Source organism: Elephantulus edwardii, unplaced genomic scaffold (assembly GCF_000299155.1).
Source record: "Elephantulus edwardii isolate Elephantulus edwardi_28Jun2011 unplaced genomic scaffold, EleEdw1.0 scaffold00103, whole genome shotgun sequence".
Lineage (NCBI taxonomy): Eukaryota > Metazoa > Chordata > Mammalia > Macroscelidea > Macroscelididae > Elephantulus > Elephantulus edwardii.
Genome location: NW_006399853.1, coordinates 9,893,563 through 9,916,199, shown reverse-complemented (window position 1 = coordinate 9,916,199; position 22,637 = coordinate 9,893,563). Strand labels below are relative to the sequence as shown.

Below are 22,637 nucleotides of genomic sequence, written 5' to 3'. Positions count from 1 at the left end.
GAAGGGAGGATTACTATTTTAGGAGGTTGTCATAAACGCACCTAATAAACCCGTCACCGTAAATGTCAGAGAAATGTCACCGTAAAATAGTCAGAGGTGGGAGCCAATATGCACACCAACTTTAAAGAGACAGTCTGCGCTTGCGCCGGTCATCTCTTCTTGTGCGCCTGCGTCGCAGGAGGCTTCCCAAGTAATGGGCGGAGCCACCGTTCGAGTTGTAGGAGTGGTTGGTGGAAGCAAACATGGAGGCGCGGAAGTGACGTCAGCGCGCGCAGGCGCCGTGGCCCCCGCCGCGCAGGGGCTCCTGGGTGCCGCGCGCCGGCCCTTCCCTCGCCTCGCCCTCCGGCCCGCGTCCCCGCCCCCTCGGCGCTCCGCTGCCTGGCGTGACTCGGCACCGAGAGCCCGCTGACCAGAGGCTGCCATCGCGCCCCGCTGACCAGGCCTCGGCGTCCCCCGGCCTCCGCCCTTCTCCCCCGAGGCCTCTTCCCCTTCACTTCCGAGGTCGGTGGCGTCGCAGCCGCGCTGCTGGGCTACCCGCGAGGATGGTGGGAGTGAAGCCGGTCGGGAGCGACCCGGATTTCCAGCCAGAGCTGAGCGGCGCGGGCTCCAGACTCGCCGTGGTCAAGTTCACCATGAGAGGGTGAGGCCGGGCCCGAGCCCCGTCCCTCTGCCCATCCTTTCCCTTTCCCTTCTTTCCCCGATCGCGGTCGCCTGCTGTCTCCTGCCCCCGGAATGCCCGGGCCACGACTAGGCCTCGGCGCTCGCGTGAGTCCCGATCTGTGCACAGGGGGGTCCCAGGCGGGCTTGGGGGTCCCCCAGCCGGGCTTGGAGACACCCGTAGGCGGGCTTGGAGCCTCGGCCAGACACTCCCCAAGTCCGCGATCGCGGCTGCGCGACCTCGAGTCCTCGGATGAGGCCCTTTGGGAAGTGGCCTGTGTGCCTTCCTGTCCGTGAGTCCTCCCTGGCCTCCCGGGTTGGCTCAGGCTCCGGCCCCAGGACCCAGCTGTCACTTACTTTTTAAAACTCAAAACTAAACCCTCTGCTCTAGATTTAATTGCAAGTTGCGTCCATCATGCAGGACAGAGTAGACTCGCCCCATTGAGTTTCCGAGGTAGTGAATCTTCACCGAAGCACTCCTTTTGTGATTGAACCGCTGCGCCACCAGGGCTCCACTTGCATCTTAGAAGTTTAATCCACTGACCCTCGTTGATTCTGTGTATTGTCGACATTTCTGTAATACTTTTGAAAGATGTAAACAGAGCTGTTAACTGTCTGTGCATTGGCTCTGCTAATGCCTGTTGAGTTAAGCTGATAGTGAATCAAGCTGTCTTAGTTATCTTGTTGTTGTATCAAAACACCAAAAGCAGTGCCTCTAACAAACATTTATTCCCGCAGTTTAAGAGACTCATGGCAAAAGTGCAAAGCTGTCTAGTCGGAACCACTGCTGAGTGGTTAGCTGACCCTCCAGCAGGTTCAGAGGCTGGAAACGTGGCTGGGAGAGGTTGTCCGTCTTTAGTGGAATCGTTGGTGGGTTGGAACTGGCAGAGAGAAGCCACCTTTGAGTGCAGCACACTCCCTACCAGGCCACCAGAGCTCCCTTGTAGGAGGTGGCTGTTGTGTGCTGAGCAGTGGGAGCTGACTCATAGCTGACCCTCCAGGTTTTCGGAGGAATTCAGTCGCTTGGGGGTACATTGCCCATCCCTCACCCACAGAGCAGCCACAGAATTTAAACACCTTGCCTTTGAGATTACAATAGTAGGCCATGAGAGCTCCTCTTTAGGAGGCTAGAGGTTAAGACTCCAGCTCTAGGCAAAGCTTTCTTTGTCTGCTGTGGGAGAAGACCCTTGTCCTCTTTAAGCATTAGTGGGTAGCATCCCTTGGAGCTTTGCTTTTGTTGTGGATCAATCTTCCCCTTAATCTAGGAGCTTCTGAGTGCAGGAGCGCCAACACAAGGACATGCTCTCCTCACCTCTTTCCTCTAGGTTCTGAGGTTTTTCTCTCTGCTTGCCTCTTTCCCCTTTTAACTTTTTTAAGATGGAAAGTAATAAGGACCACATCCCAGGGGATTTCCCTTTAGTATAACCAGGACTGTGACTTGAGTAAGGGAGTTGTATCCCACCCTCATTATCTCACAACTGATTGGCTGATCACAACGTTGGGGGTGATTACATCATCACATGTCAAATCATGGCGAGTCATAGCCAAGGAAAGCTGACACATGTGCTTTGGGAAGTTCACCCAGACAGCATGGTAGGTTGTATGTTGGGATGCTCACCAAAAGGTTGGTGGTTCAAATCCACCAACTCAAGAAGAAAAGTGAGGCAGTTTGCCCGCATTAAGATTGACAGCCTTGGAAACCTGTAGAAAGTCGGCCATGTGGTGGAATTAACTACTCAGTCCTGGATTTGGTTACATTAAATCCAGGACAGGTTCTTATATAGTTTATATATCTTGTTTAGATCCTGTAAGTGTTTCTTCATTTGTTTAGCAACTTTGTAGCTTCATACTTACTGCTCTCCAGTTAGAACCACTCATCCAGCTAGTTTCCGAGGCTGTAAATTGCAGGAGAGAGATGAACTGTCTTTCCTGTAGAACTGGTGATGGATTCCAGTGTCAAGAGAGGCACCTCCTTTGGATTAGGAACACATCTCCCTATGGACTTGGCTACCAGAGTTCCTTATGTACAAATTATTGTTATTAGGTGCCATTGGGTCAGAATCAACTCACGGCTGATGTTCCAGCTGGTTTTTAGAGGCTATAAATTGCATTAAGAAGAGATTGTTCCTGCAGAACAACTGGTGGATTTGAAATGCCTGTTTTGGACTAATAGCACAATTTGTAGCCACTAGGCCACCAGAGCTCCCTTGTATACATTATGTTGTTTATTGTTATTGTTATATGCCCTTGAAACCCGTGTGACTCATAGTGACCCTAGGTATAGCAGCTCTGAAGCCTGGCTAAGTCAGTTTCACTGACTCTCACACACCTACCCTCATTGCCCCAGTTACCGTATCAATCCATCTCATCCAGGGTGTTCCTCTCTTGAGCTGTCCCTCTACCCTTTCAAACATGATGTCCTTCTCCAAGGACCAGACCCTCCTGGCCATGTGCCCAAAATCCTTGCCTCCAAGGAGAAACTTTCTTTGTTTTCTTGATGATCCATGGTATGTTCAAGACTCTTCTCCACTACCACAGATTGAAGGAATTGCTGCTTCTTCTGTCATCCTTAGTCATTGTACAGTTCTCTGATGCACAGCCAGTAATTACGAAGACTATGGCCTAATCAGGGACACCTTAGTCTTTATACAGACACCATTGCTTCTCAGTTCCTGTCAGCAGATTTTCTCAGTTCAGCTTGTCTTTTGATTTCCTGACTGCTGGTGCCAAGAGTGTGTAGCTGTGACTTGCTGTCTTGTAGGTTAGCAACTGAATCCATTAACCAGGATGCCTCCAGGGCTGCCCACAGATATTATCGGCCTGGAAACCCAATGGGACAGTTCTACCCTGTTGGGTTTTGAGTGTGGATCAGCTTGACATACAACTTAGTTTTTAAAATTATGTATTCATAAATAATGTCTCATTCATAATACTTGTTCCTAAGTTATCTATGTACCTAAGCCACAGTGAGGTAAAGGAAGAGATCATTTTCACAAGGAACCTCACATTTAGTTCACTTTTCCGATTGTAGTCATTTGGAGGCTTTCCGTCTTTGTTGGTGGTGCGCTCTTTGTTATCAGAGTGAAATGACAGGGTAATGCATAAATCATCTATTGATTGAAGCAAGGAAAGTGGGGGAAATGTTGCTGTTAAGGAAACTTTTCTGTTAGTGATGTGTTATTTAAGCATAAAGATTACTATTGTACAGATGGTGAGTAAAATGACATACTCTTTAAGAAAAATTAGTTTGGTGACTTAAAAGTTTGATTTTTCTCTGTAAAACCTTATATTAATAAGTACTACAAACACTTTTGTTTATAGGAATTATTAAATTTAAAATTATCTCCAGCATCCCCATCAGACCTTACTTCTGACCTGCTGCTGGCTATAAATTTGGGGTTATCCCATTATCATCTCATAAGACCAGCCAAAAGCTTGGAAGTCCCCAGAATTTCCCTCACTCTCCACCTGCGAGATACAAATCTGGGAGTTCCTTCTACACTCTCAGGATATCAACTGTAAGCTCAAGGATTTTAATCACCCTCATATCTAACTTACTCCTACTACCTGGAATTTAATAATTTGCCAGTACTACTCACATAACTCATGGAAAGTGTAGTTACTACAGTTTTGTTCTGCTGTTGTTATGTGCTGTCAAGTTGGAAGTGACTCACAGCAGACCCTCTAGCTTCCTTTCAGAGGTTGTAAATCAGATAGAAGGGATTTGCCCATCTTTTTTCCAAGGAGCAGCTGGTGGATTTGAACTATGTGCTTTTAGATTGGCAGTACAATTCCTTACCCCTGGACCTCCAGAGCTCCTCCGATTTTTTGACAAAGGATACATACAGATAGACTTGTAGGGTAAAATCTGTAATAGTTCTCAACACTGAGTGTCCTTGTGTAAAATGAGACGTACTGTTCTGCCATGTATGACATTATCTTTAATCAACCACGGAGCATCCTTGTTCATAGTCTTTACGGAAGTCTTAATATGCAGCCATGAGACTCAGTCATAGTTGGCTGTCTTCCCAGTTTGACCAGCTCCCACCTCCTTAGCATAAACTCAGGGTGTGGTCTGTAGTCCTCAGAGACACTTCTGTACCACACCTTTGGGTGCCAGCAGTCAAGAAATCAAAAGTCAAATTCAAGTAAAAATGCAATAAGATAAATAATCATCTCAGCTTAGCAACAACAATATTGTTCAGTGAGACAGCAAATGACAAATGCTCTCCAAGGTGTCAAGAGATTGCAACTGTCATATACAGCTGGAAAGGAAAACAATTTGGTGTTTTCTTAGGAGTTGGGATTTGAAATACCATTTGATTCCACCATCCTATTACTGGGTCCCAAAGAAAGAAGAGCTACGATATGAACTGATAAACACACACACACATTCATGTGTATGCGGTATTATTTGCAATAGCAAAAAGTTGGAGATAACTCACAGATCCATCAACAGACGAATAGATAAAGCAACTATGGCACATTCAGGGAACTCTGGTGTCTTGTTAGGTGCCAGCGAGTCCAGTATGATTAAGCGATCCTGTTAACAACCAATCTGAACACTGTTCTATCCTGTGTCATCCTCATAGTCGCTGACATACTCAAGCCCATTGCAGCAGTCATCGTGTCAGCCCATCTGGTCGAGGGTCTTCCTCTTTCGCTGCTTCTCTACCTTCCTAAGCATGATGTCCCTCTCCAAGGAATAACCTCGTGTAGCAGTACACCCAAAGTGTGTGAGACGGAGATTCGTAATCTTTTTCTCCAAGAAGCACTCTGGCCACACCTTCTTCAAGACGTACATGTTTGTTCTTTTGGCAGTCCATGGGTTCTCCCGCGATCTTCTCCAACACCATGGTTGAAAGGCTTAGTAGTAAGGGATTGTGCTGCCAAGCCAAAGGTTCCTTGTTCAAATCCACCAGCTGCTCTGTGGGAAAGAGAAGGGTGGACTTCTCCTGTGCCGTTTATAGCTTCTGAAAACCCAGTGGAGGGTCAGCGATGGGGTTGCTCCCAATTTGGTTGTACACAACAACATGGTTCCTCTACACGGTATTAGGCAATACAGAAGAATGATAATGAATTTGTGGAACAACCACAGCATAGGTGAATCTAGAGGAAGTTATACAGAGTGACATAAGGAAGTCCCTAAAGGATTATTATGGCCTAAGACAGTTAGTTATTATTCAAAGCTAGAGAAGTGTCTACACACACATTCATGGATGGTTATCAGAGGCAAGAAGGAAGTAAAATTTAATAGCAATTAGTTGAGGAAAAGGCAATATACAAAAGTTTGATGAGGTATTGTAATTAAGTTACAGGTATTTTAATGTTACAAAGTAAAATAAAGACCAATATGATTTATAGATTTTCACTCAAATAAAAACCCAAACAAAACCCATACCTTGGAGCAGGTGCACTTTAGCCCTCAAGGTGACCTCTTTTAATCCATGGGAGGTTTTATGCAGCAGAACTGCCCAATAGAGTATATTGCTTGATTCCTTTCCTGTTGTTCCCATGGACATCCGTTGACTGAACGTACTTATTTTTGTATTATTGTAACTGGGAATTGTTAAATCTAAAAATCACCTTTTATTACCCTAAGTGTAAAATTTAAGAACTAATTTAATGATTACTTTCTTTGCTTTTTGAGATGAGACATAAAGTGAAAGTGCTGATTAAAGTCTAATAATGAAAACAAGTTCAATCTCGAGTTTTAGATACTCAGCAGCAGCATATCCACTGCTCACCTACAAGGTTAACGTCACAAGACCAAATTATTATGTGAAAAATCAGCTTTGTGCTAGATGGAGGATGGCAACGTCATTGCTAAATTACATCGTTGTATAAACTGCCAAACCGCTGAGAGTCAAGGCCTCACAGCAAGGGTTACGCTCATCTTGAAACCTGGTGGTCATTACTGCCAGAGGTATGTTACGCTGAAGAATAGCAGGATGGGAAATTCTACGCCCCCACTACATTCTCACCCCAGTTGGGTAACAAGACCAGGAGTAGGTATAGGAGTGTTTAATAACTGCAAGTGTAATTTCTTCTGCTTTAAGCCTTAAAATGTCATTGAGCCTTAAATGGCTTTTCTTGTAATTGCTCTGTAAACTTTATGATAAGCTTGTTTATTTCTGCAGGAAGACGTAGCAGGTATTTTTACAGTGACTCTGAAGATAAAACTGGAGGACCTTAACATCTTGGCCATATTCAGTTTTCCTCCATTTTTTTACAACATCTAAATCACTCTCAATTAAATTAAAACTGAAAAGACTTAACCCTATTCTATATTGAGACCTAATTTAAAATTATATAAAACATCAAAACAGTATACTATTAGTACAGATAAAGACAGATTGGAGAGTGCTATAAAGATTATCAGGATTTTTTTTAAATCATATCAGGATTCTTTGCTATTTTAGTTGACCAAGTGCTCTGAGTGAAAATTAATACACTATGTGGTGGTATTTACCAAGTGTCTGTTTTACCATTCTGACAGGTGTGGACCATGTTTAAGAATTGCTCCAGCTTTTAGTTCGATGAGTAATAAATACCCACAGGCAGTTTTCTTGGAAGTTGATGTACATCAGTGCCAGGTAAGGCCTTAGAAGTTCTTCCTCACCTTAGAAGTTCTTCCTCACCACTCCCCCTTTAATTCATTTGTGAGTCATTTTGAAATCCAGCATTAACTTATCTTTTATGCGCATAGCCCTTGTTTTTTTGAAGATAAGGAAAATGTGTTAGCATGATTATTTGAAAGTTTATTATGATTACTTTTTTCCTATTGAAATTTTTTTAAAAATAATTTTAATGAGCATTTACAGAGATTTTGGATTTCCATTCTTTCATTGCTGCACTTCTCTCCCCACCCAACCCTCCCCCCTATTATTACTTTTAGAAGGTTATTTCTTTTCATTGTAAATTGGTTCAAGTTTCTTTTGTATAAACACCTTCCTGATATAAAACCCACATGATGTTGTTAAAATAATAATAGATCACATGACAGTTCTGTTTTCTTTATCTTTACTGGATCATTAATTATATTCTTCGTGACCAAGGCATTGACAGTATTTGATGTCATTTTCATTCAATTACTCATAAACATTTTGTTTTAGAATATTAATTGTGATTGATCGATGCTATTTGTTACAAGTTTTCATCACATTCTCACTGGACCCTCCCTTTCCTTTCTCCTGGGCCATCTATGCCTAATCTGTACTCCTCTTTTTCTCCCCTCCCGTGATTGTTTTTCTGTGTGTAAACTTTTCCTTAGTTTTGTCAATACCAGTCAATTGTGACATTCGTGTCATTCCAGTTTAATTGCAGTACACACAATGTTTCATTTCAAATTGACTGTCCTTTTTAACTGTTTTAGTAAAGTATTCATTATATATCCATTTCCTGCTCCTCTAAACACATACACATGAACAGACACAAACAGATGGCACACACGTAAATGATCACCATCCTATTTTTGTAACAGTGATTTCTAGTAATATTTGTCGACAAAGAAATCTTGGGTTAAAGTCAGATTTGAACTGATCAGTTTGTAGTCTTGTCCACATTGCATTCTCAGCCTAAATTTGAAGTGAAATTTATGTGATTGAGCCACAGTATTGTAAGCACATTATCCCTAACTATTTAATAGTAACAGTTTTATATTTGCATATGTAGAAATGTGGAGGAGTTAATGCAGAAAAGAAATCTGTTGGAAGGTTTTTCTAACAAAGTGGGCTTCCCTTGTGACCACGAGGAACCGCTTTGTACCTCTGTCCAGCCCAGCATGGTTAATGAGGCTTTATGCAGCTATTTTTCTGAATATGGGGAAAGAATGTTACATAGTTTTTAATAAGTAGTTTGGGGATTTATAGTAAAACTCCATTACACATTAGTTATATGTTATCAGACTACTTGTTGCTGATTAGTTTAAGCTACATGTGCTTAGCTGAAATGTGGAACTCAAAGCTGGAATTGTGCTAGAAGTATAATATTTGAGAACTTGGCATGAGTGGCAAAATGTAAACTTTCCTTTTTTATATTCATTATGTGTTAATATTTGCATATATTGATTTAATTATTAACACTATTAATTAATAATTAACACTATTAAAATTATTTTCCCTTGCCGGTTTTTTTTTCTTTTTATTTGATTGGAAAACTTAACCAGTTTAACCTATATGAGTGGTTCTAATTTATGTTTCACATTGTAGTTCTATTGAACACACTATCCTAGAAGACCAGTTGTGGTTTTGTCATTAGGATATGAAAGATACCCTTCCATGGCGTTTATACGGGTTTTTTTTAAGCAGCGGCTTGTTGTAGTTATGGCCCATTGAGCCAGAACCAACCCATCACTGATGCTCTAGTGGGTTTTCAGAGACGGTAGATTGCATGAGTGGAGATTGTCCATCCTCCCACAGAACAGCTGGTGAATTTGAACTATGTGCCTTTGTAGTTTACTTTCTTGTTTTCCTTATAATTGTCTTGAAAAGTTTAAAACCTAGTAATCCAGATTACCTCTCTTTCATTCTGTAATTAATCTTACAAAATTGTGGAGCCCAGGCAAAACTAAAGGGGCTCTGGTTACCGGAAGTCCGGGGTCTCTGGTGGTGTGAACTCACCAGAGGGTAGAGGGTACTAGGGAGAAAGATGGGCACTCCCATTAAAATTACGTTCCAGCCTTAGAAACCTGATGGAGACTTGCTCTGGGTCAAAACTGAAATGATGGTGGTTTAAGAGTGTTGTCTGATACTACAAAGCAGTTTTTATATGTTATCGTTGTTATGTGCCGTCAAGTTGCCTGCAACCCTTAGTGACCCTATGATTGCAGCTCTGAACCCTGCCCTGTACTGAGCCAGTCTCACTAATTCCAGCACACCAACTCCCATTGGCCCAGTTACTATATCAATCCATCTCATCCAGGGTCTTCCTCTTCTGCGCTGTCTTCCACCCTTCAAAGTATGATGTCATTCTCCAAGGACTGATCTCTTCTGGTGATGTGCCCAAAGTATGTGAGACAGAGCTTCAAAATCCTAGACTCCAAGGATATAATTGGTTTCACCCTCTCCAAGACATACCCATTTGTATAGAAAGTTAATTATTCTCCTGAAGGAACCATTACAACTTACAAAATTACAAGGCTGTCTTTCATAGTTGGTGCAGGGGGATAGTGAAGCTTGTTCCTAGTGGGACTGCGCTTAGGAGTAGATCTGCTTCTTGAGTTACAATTGAGAAGAAACCATATTTAAAGTCATGCTTGTGATGTTTTTAACTTCCATGAAGACTTAGAATATATATTCAAAGTGGTTTACTATTTGTTTTAACTCATAATTCTTTCTAACATACCGTTTCTAGGGAACAGCTGCCACCAATAATATATCAGCAACACCTACATTTCTCTTTTTTCGGAACAAAGTGAGAATTGATCAGTATCAAGGAGCCGATGCTGTGGGATTAGAAGAAAAAATCAAGCAGCACTTAGAGAATGACCCTGGAAGCAATGAGGACACAGATATTCCAAAAGGCTACGTACGTGCACTTAGCATTGAGATTCATATGGTTCTTGATGTTGGTTGTTACTTGCTTAAAGTGCACTTGACTTACACATTCCTTACACTACTGTATTAGGCTTTCTTGTCTTATTTTTCACTGACTAGTTCAGCATGTTTTGAAAGTAAAAATCCTAAAAGTAAATAGTGAATTATTAGACATTTGTGTGTGTTGTAATATCTAATTTTTTGAGGCCTACTTTAACAGGCTTTTGATTGATTTATTTAGGGTGGGAAAACAAGTTTTATTCTATCTGTTAATGTATATGAGCTCCCCAAATCTCGTTCAGCGAAGGGAAGTTTCCGAGGGCCTGTGTGCAGGCTATGCTAGTAGAGCTGCAGTGGGACGAGTTGCTTGACTACTAACCCAACGCAGGCACCTTTCTGGCTGTTTGAATCCACTAGCCGCAGGAGAAAGGTGGACAATCTTTTTTGTGATTTACACTCTTGAAAGATTCGCTGGAAGTCATTTAGGAGTCGGTAATGAAGTTTGAGACAGAGGTTAAAGGCACAGGGAAGAACGTGTGTTTATCCAGCACTTTGAGGAAGGAAAGGCAGACTTGTCTTTGAAAAAGTAGAGATTGTGCGCATCAAGTAGACACCTGTGTCTGTCCTGCAAGAAGGTGTCTTTGTGGTTAGCTTTTCCTCCCAGGACTCAGGCTGGAGGTTTTCCTCTGTCAAGGTGGCATGTTTCCAGGTAAGTCCTTAGGCTTTGCAGCATGCCCTCCTTCAAGATGACTGTCCTCTAGGGGGAGCTCTGGTGGTCTGACCCCAAAGATGCGTGGTACGAATCCACCAGTGGCTTTGTCGTTTCATAGGGCCAGGTATGAGATGGTACCAGCTGGACAGTACATAACAACAGTGGCCTCCTACAAAGTCCTATCGGGGCTGTGCACTTGGCACCCTAAAACTCTTCACTGAGTTAAAAGAGAACACCTGCAGGTGCTGGGCTGTGCGGTGAGGATGTGTTCCTGGGTCCTCATTGAATAGACCATCTCTGATAAACGATCGGAAAGTCTTAATAGAAAAAAGTGAAGCTCAGCTAGAGTGCAGGGTAGAGCCGCAACCCTCACCTGTCAACACAGAATGTCAGCTGCATTAGGAGATCTTCCTCTGGTGGCCTCGTCCTAAGGAGCTGCCAGCAAGGTGCAAATCCACCAGCTGCTCCTTGAGAGAAAGGTGGACAGTCACTTCCTGTGCAATTTACTGCCTTTGGAAACTGCTGGAGGGCCAGCTATCAGTTGATTCCGACTCTACCATGTAAAATCCGGTAAAGGGTCAGCTGTGAGTCAGGTGGCTGAGAGTGAGTGAGTGGTGACCAGTATAAGAGATAAGCTTTATTTGATTCTACAGAAGCTTTAACTAGCTTCTATGTAAAGTACAAATTAATGTTTTATAATCTTAGTGTCAATTAAATGGATTACATTTTGATTTGATTTCATAATTAGTAGATCTCTGTCCACCATTCGAGTGAAAGTATTATACAGGAGCTTTCTAAAGATATTAAATGTTTTCTTTAAAATTTCTTTGAAATTTCTTATTCTGGTAATATTTACAGACTTTAAATTTCTTTTTCAGACTTTATGCCAGATAATTCTTGCTTAAACTCTTGATTTTTTTTTAGATGGATTTAATGCCTTTTATTAATAAAGCTGGCTGTGAGTGTCTTAATGAAAGTGATGAACATGGATTTGACAACTGTTTACGGAAAGACTTGTCCTTCTTGGAATCTGACTGTGATGAGCAGGTAATCTTGATGCTTGATTCGTAGTTTGTAGGGAGTGTCAATCTCTACCCCCTCTCGTAACTTTATCATGGTGCCATCTCTTTGTCTTCTGTGTTTTCTTCCCTAATGATGACCCTTTCATCCATCTAATTATTTACTTGTTTGTTCGATGCAAGCCATCAGGTGCAGTGAGGAGAATTGCAGAGCTGTGAGTTTGGCCTCTGTGGATATGAGCCCTGCAGCCACTCTTTGGTCCTTTTGCTCATCCTCCATGCTGTTTACCCAAGCAGTAATGAGTTTGTCTTTGATGACAATTGGGCGAGAATATTCTATATATACCTAGCTCCTCACCCCTAGATAGTGTGTCAGCAAGCAAATATTTGAAGCTAGTCTCTTGTTGTCATTGCTGTGGAGAATGTGTGCAGCAAAACATAACACCAGTTCAGCAGTGTGTACATTTACAGCCTGTGCCTTTGAATTGTGATAATGGCAAAGAGTATTGATAGGCCAGGGACTGCCAAAAGAGTAAACACATCTGTCTCAGCAAAAGTGCAACAAGGATGCTCTGTAGAGGCAAGGATGATGAAACACCTATTTTGGGCAGTTATCAGGAGGCACTAGTCCTTGGAAAAATAAGTCATGTTGGGGAAGTCAAGGGTCATTTGTCAGTAACCATCGACGAGATGGATTGACGCAGTGACTGCAGCAGTGGGCGTGAGCCTGTCAGTAGTGAGAATGGCACAGGCTGGGGCAAGGTTAAGCGTTGTTGTTCATGGGACACTGGGCGGTCGTCAGCTCGACAGCACCTGACGACAATGTGCACTACTCAGGAGTGACATTTATTATGTTCGAGCAAGGCCCCTTTTTCTTAGCTGTTTCTTCTGCAGAAGGACCCTGAAGGAAGATGGTTCCTTAACAGAAAGTAACCATCTCTTAATATTTCTGTCTAATCTTTTGAATTATAGTTTCCACTTTGGCCTCACGTAGATTATTCCTTTAAATTGTGAATTGAGTGAAGGTTTACAAAGCAAATTCACATTTTATTCTTAACATTTAGTACATTCTAATTGTATTCTTCCCACTTCCTCCCTGTAATTCTGTTAATCCTTCTAGATCTATATGGTTCCCTTTCATTAATGATACTATGATCATCCTCTCATTGGACATTACTTTTCCTTTATTATGTACCTACTATCTATGTAGAGAGCTCTGGTAAGGAGCAGTGTTGCCAGCTGAAGGCACACAGTTTGAATCTTCAGCTGCACTATGGAGAAAGGTGGGCAGTATGTTCCTGTGTGATTTACTGCCTCTGAAAACCCACTGGAGGGTCAGCGATGAGTCAGTCCTGGCTCGATGGTACAGAACAATAGCAACTATATGTACTCCCTTCTCTCTACTTTAGCAGCCTTGTAACCTTTCAAGAATAATTTTACGTGTGTGTAAAAATCTCGAAGGTGTACAGTTTGAGGTCGCCAGCTGCTCTGCGGGAGGATGAGCAGTCTCTGCCCATGTGGCTGACTGCCTTTGTACACCCGCCGTGGGCCGATGCCGACTCTACTGGACACAACCACAAACTCTTCCTGACCGTTTTGTAATAATTGTCTTATGTAAGATGGGTCGTTTTATCACTGACTGATTTATTTCACTTAATGTTATCTGGATGCATCTGTCTTACTCACTGTTTCAGGAATTCACGGTTTTTGGTGTTCTGCAGTACTCAACTGTGTGAATGTGCCATGATTTCCTTATCCATTCATCTGTTGTTGGACATTTGGGTTGTTTCCATCTCTTTGCTCTTATAAATAATGCTGAGACGAATATGCGTAGTTCTTTTAAAAAGCATCATGCTCAAGGAAAACTTTTTTTAACTAATGAAGTTAGACTACTGGGTTATTTTTGGTGTAAGGATTAAAAGGTTTATCAAAGAAATGGCTTCAGAGATTCATTCACCTCTTATGGCTCCAGAAGTCCTACATCCATGAGGATTTGCCATTTTTCTTTGCCTTCTTCAGAATTGTTGCTCAAAATGTTCAATAATAGTCATTGGGTGCATTTTCATTTTCTGGTCTCCTGACAAGAAGAGGTTGTTCATAGAAGTAATTGCCACATTATCTATTTTCTGAGCTTATTCCTAACTATCCTTTAGCTTTTGTTCCAGGTGAATAAAGACCAATTGTTAATGGCTTAGATGGCAGCTTAGAAGCTTGTAAGACCCAAGGCATTACCCAGTCAACTAGGAGGTAGAACCGAAGCCATAAACATACCACTAGGCCGGTTAACTACGATATCCCTCACACACGCCACTCCAGTGTACCTCCACACCAGGGAATCAGATTCCCTGAGGTTTTTTGGTGTACATTCATAAGGAGCTCAGCAACTACAAACGAAATGGCAAAAATGTAATTTTTTTGTCAGTTTTTAAGTGTATCACTCTTTCTTCCAATTCTGTTTCTTAGAGGTTATCACCTCAAGTTATAACCTATACAGTTGCTTCTAATTCTCAAGTGATTTGTCTAGAAGTTTGATAAATCAGTCATCCTATAAAATGTTAAGCTATATGCTAAAGTGGCTTAAAAGTAAGGTGGTAGTTTAAATTTTTAATTTAAATAAGATTTTTGAGAAGCAGATTCCTTGCCAAATTATGGACCAAAAACCTTGAGTTCTTACAACTTAATTTCTCCATGAAACTTTTTTGTTTGCATCTGCTTACATAAGTAATAGCCCTCAGATGTGTAATCAAGTTACTTTTCCATTTAACTGATTTACCATATTAAATTGATTTTTGTTAGATTTTCTTCAGTCTTTGTTGATTTTTATTGTTTTCATGGATTATGTATACGAGAACTTTAAAATGAAGCTATTACTGTCTTCACAGCTACTTATTACTGTGGCATTTAATCAACCTGTTAAGCTTTATTCCATGAAATTTCAAGGACCAGATAATGGTAAGTAACTGGCTTTTCTTGATACGCTAGCCTTGTACACCTGTCAGCACGTATTTGAATTTCTTAATAAATAGAGATAGTTGTATCTTACTTGAATAAAAATTAATACTAAGATATCTTAGATTATGAATAAGCAGCCAAGGATGTAAATGAATGAACAAATGAAATTATTAGGGGCTGGAAGCAAGAGAAATGAAGAATTTTTGCCTTGCCCATTTCAAAAAATTTTTATTTTAGAATTCAAGTTTCTTCTTAATCTGAAAACTAGTGATCCTTTTCCTTCAGCTGCTATTCTAAACCTCAAGGTTCAAAGCACCATTTTCATGAAATCATAATTAGGAATTTTTTGCACATTTTTGTACGTGTGATAAAACGGAGGTTAAAATTTTCTGTTTGTGCTCAGTTAATGGTTAATATGGTGGGATTGTAGACAGGATTTTATGGAAGAATTTCTGTGGTAAATCAAAGAACTCCCTTGACTCACACCTTCCTCATTTTCTGACCAGTTGTTGTGCCTTGGATGGCTGCATGCAGGCTTTTAGAAACTCAGTGGTAAGAATCTGCACTGCAGTCCCAGAGGTACACTGGTTCAAATCCACCAGCTGCTTCATGGGTTAAGAAAGGGCAGTCTCCTCCCGTTTCGTTTAAGTGCCTCTAAAATCCTGCTAGAGAGTGAGCCATGGGTCATTTCCGACTCGGTGGTACACAACAACAGCAATAACTCAGTGAACTAGGAGGAAAACTAAAGGACTATCCATATTAGTCCATTAAGAGAGGTGGCCTTGAAAAGCATGATGGGAAACTTCCCAACTGAGGCACCACGTCCCGTGACACGTGTGCTTGTGCTAAGCCGCTTCGGTAGCTGCTCTGGTTGTTGTTGTAGTAAGTATACCACGCAACTCTGGCCAGTTGAACTTTTTACAGGCATGTGACTTAATGATGGTAGTTAGGATAATCAACTGTATAACTCTGCCCTTCTTCAGTTTAGTTTTTGTGTCACCAATAACTGTACTTCCCTCCCTCCTTTCTGCCCCAGGCAGTGGCTTATAAACTTTAGTCTGTGTTATATTTGTCTTTTCATGCACACGACGTCTTCGTGGTATAGCGTATGTCAATCAGGATTTGTTCCTTCTGCTGTCTGAGGAGTATTCCATTGCATGTGTGGACCACATTTTGTGTGTCAATTCATCTGTGGATGGATATTTAGGTTGTTTCTACCCTTTGGCTGTTGTGAATTGTACTGCAGTCAACAATAGTATTGTATACACTATATAACAGTGTTACAATCAACACTGCTGTGCAAATCTCTTATTGAGTCTCTGCTTTCAAGTCTTTGAAGTATGCATAGGTGTGGAAATTGCTGGGACATATTGTTGTTCTCTTTAGTTTTTTTAGAATCCTACACTCAGGTTTTCTACTGTTGTTGTTGTTGTGAGGTGCCATCAAGTCGTAGATGACTCATAGCGACCCTATGAACGGAAGACGTAGCACTGTTCATAGAGTTTCCAGAGACGCCATTTCGGAAATGGGTGCCACTCCTGCTTCCAAGCTTATTTTAATCGGGAAGCTCCACCAAACACTCTCCACCATCGTTAACGGTTACCACATTTGGCACATCGGTGTCACAGTGTTTAGCATCACATCAGCTACGAGTTGCCTCTGTACAGCAATGCACAGACCAGTGCTGTACCACCTAGGAGAATGTTTCACAAAAAAACAGTTTGAACCAAGTCTGAGGGCCACAGTAGAGATACTATTTTGCATTCTCACAAACAGTGCATAAGCAGTCTGTTTAAACACATCCTTACCATCATTTGTTATTTTGGGGTTTATTTTTATAAGTCATTGCTCATTTCGCTTGAGTCTTAAATCATCCTAAGGGACGTGTATTGCTATCTTTCTTGTGTTTTCATTTGCATAATCAACAGGATGGATTGAGCCAGTGTCTTTAACAGTGGACTCGAGCATATTGGAGAGATCCAGATTTCAGTTATTAAAGTGTTGTCACATAAATGATTCCCAAAGATACGCTCCCAGTTAATAACCACATTTTTATTTTTTTTTTGTGAACAAGCTTCAAATTTTTCTGAGGTCCCATTTACTTACTTTGTCTTTTGCTGTTTGTATTTTTTGTTATTACAAGGGAATTTCTGTTTGGTTGGGGGCAAGGATCTTGATTCCCTTTTTGGCAGGTAGAAGTCTAATTTTCCCAACACCGTCGTTGAAGAGTCCCTTCTGTTCCCACCAAATGAGTTAACACCCTTATGGAAACGTCAGTGATTATATAGATGAGTAGGTTTCTTTGTGAATTCTCACTACTGTTTCCGTTTCAGTGTGTCTGTTATACTTTACTAGTCTGATTTGATTAATGTAAATGTAATTAGTTGTCTCAAAATTCATTTTCATTGAGATGAAACCGACTCGTAGGTGACCCTCCAGCATGTTTCTGAGCCTGTACGTCACTGAGAGGGAGGTGCCCATTTTTCTCCCTCAGAGAGACGGTGCGCTCACCCCACAGGTGCTGTGGTCTTGGGGTTGGCAGTGCTGCTCAGTGGTGTGTGCTGCTGGAGTTCCCTGCTCATCACCTGTAGCCTGTGCTCAGCTCAGCAGGTGTGAGCTCAACTGCTTTGTTCCCTTCCCCATTGCTTTCGGTATCCAGAGCCTCTTGCCTTGCCATATAAATTCAAAGATAAGTTTTTACAAAGTATTCTGTGCTTGTGGTTGTTAGTATTTTGTTCTCTTTGATTTTATAGGTCAGGGTCCAAAATATGTAAAAATTTTTATCAACCTACCCCGATCTATGGATTTTGAAGAGGCAGAAAGAAGCGAACCAACTCAAGCTCTGGAACTAACAGAAGATGATATTAAAGAAGACGGTATTGTCCCACTTCGTTATGTTAAGTTTCAGAATGTTAACAGTGTAACTGTAAGTAGTACTTCATTCAGATACATTGTTAAAGGGTTTGGGGTGACATTACTGTCATGGGCATCCTAAATGCTTGTAACTGATCCTTTCAAGTGGCCATTTGTCCACTACATTTTAAAGGAGAGAAAACTCTAGTGGACTGGCAACACTTATTTTCAGTGTGCGCCCAAAGAGGAGAACAGATTGAATTTTTAAAGAATTTTTACTTTTAAAATTTATTTTGTCTGTGAGGTGCTCTCGGTTGATTTCAACTCATCATGACCCCTTGTGACAGAGTAGAACTGCTGCCCCAGGAGACTTTGGGTGGTACAGACAGTTAAGCACTGGACTGCCAGGCAGTTCATGGTAGAAAGGCTGATGGTTCAAACACAAAAAGAGGTGCTTCCGAAGACAAGTCCTGGCGTTCTGCTTCTGAAGGGTCACAGTTTCACAAACCCTCTGGGGCAGTTCTGTTCTGCACACAAGGAATCAGAATCAACTCGAAAGCAATCACAACAGCAGCATTTACTTCCCTAGAATATAGGATGGTTAATAGCTCTAAACTGTATTTTATAGAATGACTTAAAATATATCTGAATATTGGCATAGAAACTGTTGATTTCTGTCAGTTTTATATTTCATGTTATATAAAAAAAGGCCTGCTTCTAAGTCGGCTCCACTTTTGAAACAAAAAACACCCTCATATTGATTGACTCCTTCATTAAAAATACACTTGGTAGTAGTAAAGGGAATAGTCAGGTTGAGTTTTTGTATGTGTGTGTCATCCTTCTATAAGCTTGACAGTGAATAGGGATGATGGAAGGAGGAGTGACGCCTATGAGTTGTGTGTTGGAGAAGAGTGTTCAGAGTCCCATAGACTGGCAAAAGCAGAAACAAAAAGTGTTGCCAAAGGATCGTGAAGCTTCAGCTCACCTACTTTGGGCATATTGTTAGGAGAGGCTGTTCCTTAGAGAAGGACATCAAGTTTGGAAAGGTAGAACATCAGCTAAAGAGGAAGATGCATTGACATATTGGCTGCAGTGATGGTATCAAATGTGTGAGAGGCGATGAGAATGACAGGAGAGGGTGCAGGTCTGTTCAGTGTCTGTGAGTCTTACGTGACTTAACACCATCAACCACGCTAGTGAGAAGAGTCCTGAACATCTCATGGATTTCCAGAAGAACAAACAAATCCATCTTGGAGAAAGTACAACTAGAGAGCGCCTTGAAGGCAAGGATAGTGAAGCTTCATCTCACATCCTGTGGGCATGGTGTTAGGAGAAACCATTCCTTGGGAAAAGTCGTGCATGGAGAGGTGGAGGGTCAGCGTAAGAGAGGAAGACTTCCGCATGTATTGACACAGTGACTGTCACAGCTCAGGATGATGCGAGATGAGGAGGATGTCACAGCATAAGGCAGGGCTCAGGTCTTTGTTCATAGCATTGTTGTAATCTGTAGTTAGCTTGATGGCACATCAGAAAACAACTCGAGTCAAATTGGAGAAATGATTTATACTAGAGCCCCTGATACCAATATTTTCCTGACTTTACTCAGTTCATATTTGTCACGTTGTTGTTGACTGCTGTCGAGTCGAGCACAACTTATAGTGACCCTATGAACAAAAGACCTGAAGCCTTTCTATAAGTATCGTCATTTCTCAAAGTTCATAGTTTCCAGAAGCATGTTGTTTCAGAAGTAGATGCCCCCATTATTAATTTTTCAAACTTAGTAATGAAGAGAGTGACTCTTACTTTTAAATCATTTTTCTAGATCGTCTTTACTTGAAAATTAGAGAATGACTTTTTAAAAAAAATTTGAAAAGCTCCTGTGTAATCTCTTCCCTCATTGAAAGTTATTTCAGTTTGTCTAAGTTTATTATTATTAAGTTCATCTAAGTTTACCCTTGATAGACTCAAGCCATAATATATACTCTGACTTACCTGATCAAAACGTTCATCAGTAACTTGAATCATGATGTAGGAAATATCATTTTATCTCTTGTGGAAGTAAAAACAAGGAAAATAGAGTGAAAAAGGAGTAGGATTCAGAACGATAACTTTAGTCAGAGATCCTCTTTAAAGCAAGTACATGAATTTTAAAGTATTACTTACAAAAAAATGTATTCCTTATAAACTCTTGGCTTTGGTTCAGAGAATAAATATACAAATAAGCAAGAGGAGATCAGTTTCAAACTTTAGTGGCACAATCCTTAAGTGCTCGACTGCTCACCCAAAGGTTGATTGTTCAAAACCACCAGTAACTCTGTCAGAGAAGACCCAAGTCACGACCTCCTGTATTATGTATGTAGGCTTGGAGATTTTCATTGACAATAGTTTTGTCATGACCTCTCGTATTGTATATGTACGCTTGGAGATTTTCATTGACAGTAGTTTGAGATCAGTCTATAGTTCCTTTAAGAAAAAATAAATACTGACTGATAAATACCATCTTAGAATGAAGAAATTATGAAGCCCAAATCAGGTAAAGTAATATTGTTAAGTGGGCAGCATCAGTCTTAAAATGACGTAAACCATGAAAAAAGATTCAAGAGTTACTATTCTATTCCTTACCTTGCTGAGAGTGGTATTTGAATTGAAGGTAAATCGTCAAGCTTAGCGGCCTGGTGAGCACAGTGTACTTACATATAGCTTATTTCCAGAGTCAGAGTTTATTTTCCTCATCTAGGGGATCTCACACTATTTCAGCATTTTTTGAAAGGAATTTAATTATGACTGTTGTAGGGAATTAGCATACTGTTGTAGGGAATTAACACATACACTTGAATTTGTGAGTTTCTTGACATTGATAGAGAAAGTGAGACCAGCAGGGAAAAAACGATGGATTTAATCTCTTCTAAATATTGAATAATATGTATTGGTCCTTAGAACATAGAGGACTTTTTAAAAATAATAATCTGGGGAGCGCTGGTGGCCTAGTGGCAAGAAGCTGCACTGCAATCCCAGAGGAACACGGTTCGAATCCACCAGATGCTCTGCCGGAGAAGGAGGTGCAATATCCTCCTGTACCAGTCAGATCTGATTTGACGGTACAAGCACACAAAATTAAAAAAAATAATAATAATCCAAGGACATCAAATAATTTTAAAGTATGTTCATGAAGTAAAGGATTGTAACTCTATAAATATAAACATTTTCCTTTTTAAATATGTAGATATTTGTTCAGTCCAATCAAGGTGAAGAAGAAACAACAAGAATTTCCTATTTTACGTTTATTGGTACCCCGGTCCAGGCAACAAATATGAATGACTTCAAACGAGTAAGTGTGTGCAATTTATATTGAAAGCAAATACAAATGTAGTTTTAAAGGAATAATCTGAAATACTTAACTAGTCACAGTTTTTTTTTAACAATAAAAATCCACAATCATATTAGGCCATGAGGTTGTATACTATTATTACTTACTCAGCAAGTTCTCCTAGTTAACATCTAGGTATTCAACTAAAATAGAAGTCTTTAATGAAAATTTTATTAACATTGGTAGTGATAGTATGTCTATTAACTACTGACATCTATATAAGAAGAGTGAAAATTATAATTTGCCAGTATAGAAAATGGTGAAATGTAAAAATAGTAAGATAAACAATTTTTGTAAAGCAGTCAAGTTGTAAGGACTTGGCTGATACCAAGATTTTTATGTCACTTCTTAATAAAGACATTACAAATGACTTAAGTAGTTTTAATCAGCAAGTTTTAATTCAGTGGTGCTAACTTCCCAGTCTGTCATAAATGTATTAGACACCCCTTCCTCCCCTTTTCTCAGGCATAATACTGAGGTTTTACAGAGAATTTATGGAGGACATGGGACCTGTGAGAATCGGCCCTGATCCCCTTCATGGAACTTCTAATTGCTGACAGTTTTCCGGGATACCTCTTAAACATCCAGCCACAGAGTGTACAAGAGACAGGGCTTATCAGGACAGAACACCAGTTGCCAGACATGTTTAGACATGTGACAGCACAGAGACCTGGGTAATGCTGCCTTTCTGGTGGCTGGATCTGGAGGACAGTGTCCAGTGGGCTGCCAGTCCCTGGGGACGAGGAGGTGGGGGGTCGGAGCTGGAGAGGATCTTGAGAATTCTTTGGTTGTGTCTGCAGATATCGTTTAATTCAGTGATAGGAAAATTCATGTAATTGTGTGGCAGTTATATGCTGTTACACAAAACTTGAAAAGCCTTGATAGATTTTTTTTTTCCTTTTATTTTTTTTTTTTTGTGTGTGTGTGGTCATTTTTCAGCTCTTCCTGTCTCACAGCATAATAACTTCTAGGAGCTGCAGGAATACTCTGTACTTAAATAGATCGGATTCAGATTTTTGACATGTATAATGACAGGTCAAAATAAGCTGAAATTAAATGTCTCTATTTTTATGATATGAAATATGTGCTCTAGGGAGAAATGCGTGAACAAAGAAGTATATTTTTGGTTTGCCTGTTTTGATACTTTGCTTGTTTGACTTAAACGCCAGTTGATGTGGCATTATCTTTGCTTTGCATATTTTGTTTTTCATTTCACTCTCTCCTCAGTCTTACTGTTTGTGGTTTCTTGCTTTTCACTGAAGTTTATGCTGTTGATGTGTGGCTTCTGGTTTTTTCTATTTGTAAGCATCATTCTCTCTTGTCATCTCCCTCTTACCAGCCTGCCATTTGGTAAAGTTTTTCTAATGTTCATCTAAGACTCTCTTTCCATCTTTGATTCTAACATTCTTTCATACCCCTTCTAGCCTATTTGTCTTTTTTGACTGCCAGACTGTGTTTTTGAACTATTTTGAGTATAGTAAAGCTGTTGTGTTTTTGTTTTCTCAGCTAGTCCTGTGTGGATTTAACTACCTACCTACCTA

At 40.7% G+C, this 22,637-nt stretch overlaps 1 protein-coding gene across 1 annotated transcript in view; it reads left to right on the top strand.

Moving 5' to 3' along the window:
* The first annotated feature begins 305 nt into the window (after positions 1–305).
* TXNL1 (thioredoxin-like 1) overlaps positions 306–22,637 on the top strand; it is a 32,924-nt gene continuing 10,592 nt past the window's right edge. Inside the window, exons 1-7 of the mRNA XM_006891733.1 lie at positions 306–640; positions 7,157–7,253; positions 10,012–10,185; positions 11,830–11,952; positions 14,807–14,876; positions 17,630–17,802; positions 20,953–21,057. Of these exons, the coding sequence (XP_006891795.1) occupies positions 543–640; positions 7,157–7,253; positions 10,012–10,185; positions 11,830–11,952; positions 14,807–14,876; positions 17,630–17,802; positions 20,953–21,057 (840 nt within the window). The 5' untranslated portion in view covers positions 306–542. The remainder of the gene's footprint in view (positions 641–7,156; positions 7,254–10,011; positions 10,186–11,829; positions 11,953–14,806; positions 14,877–17,629; positions 17,803–20,952; positions 21,058–22,637) is intronic.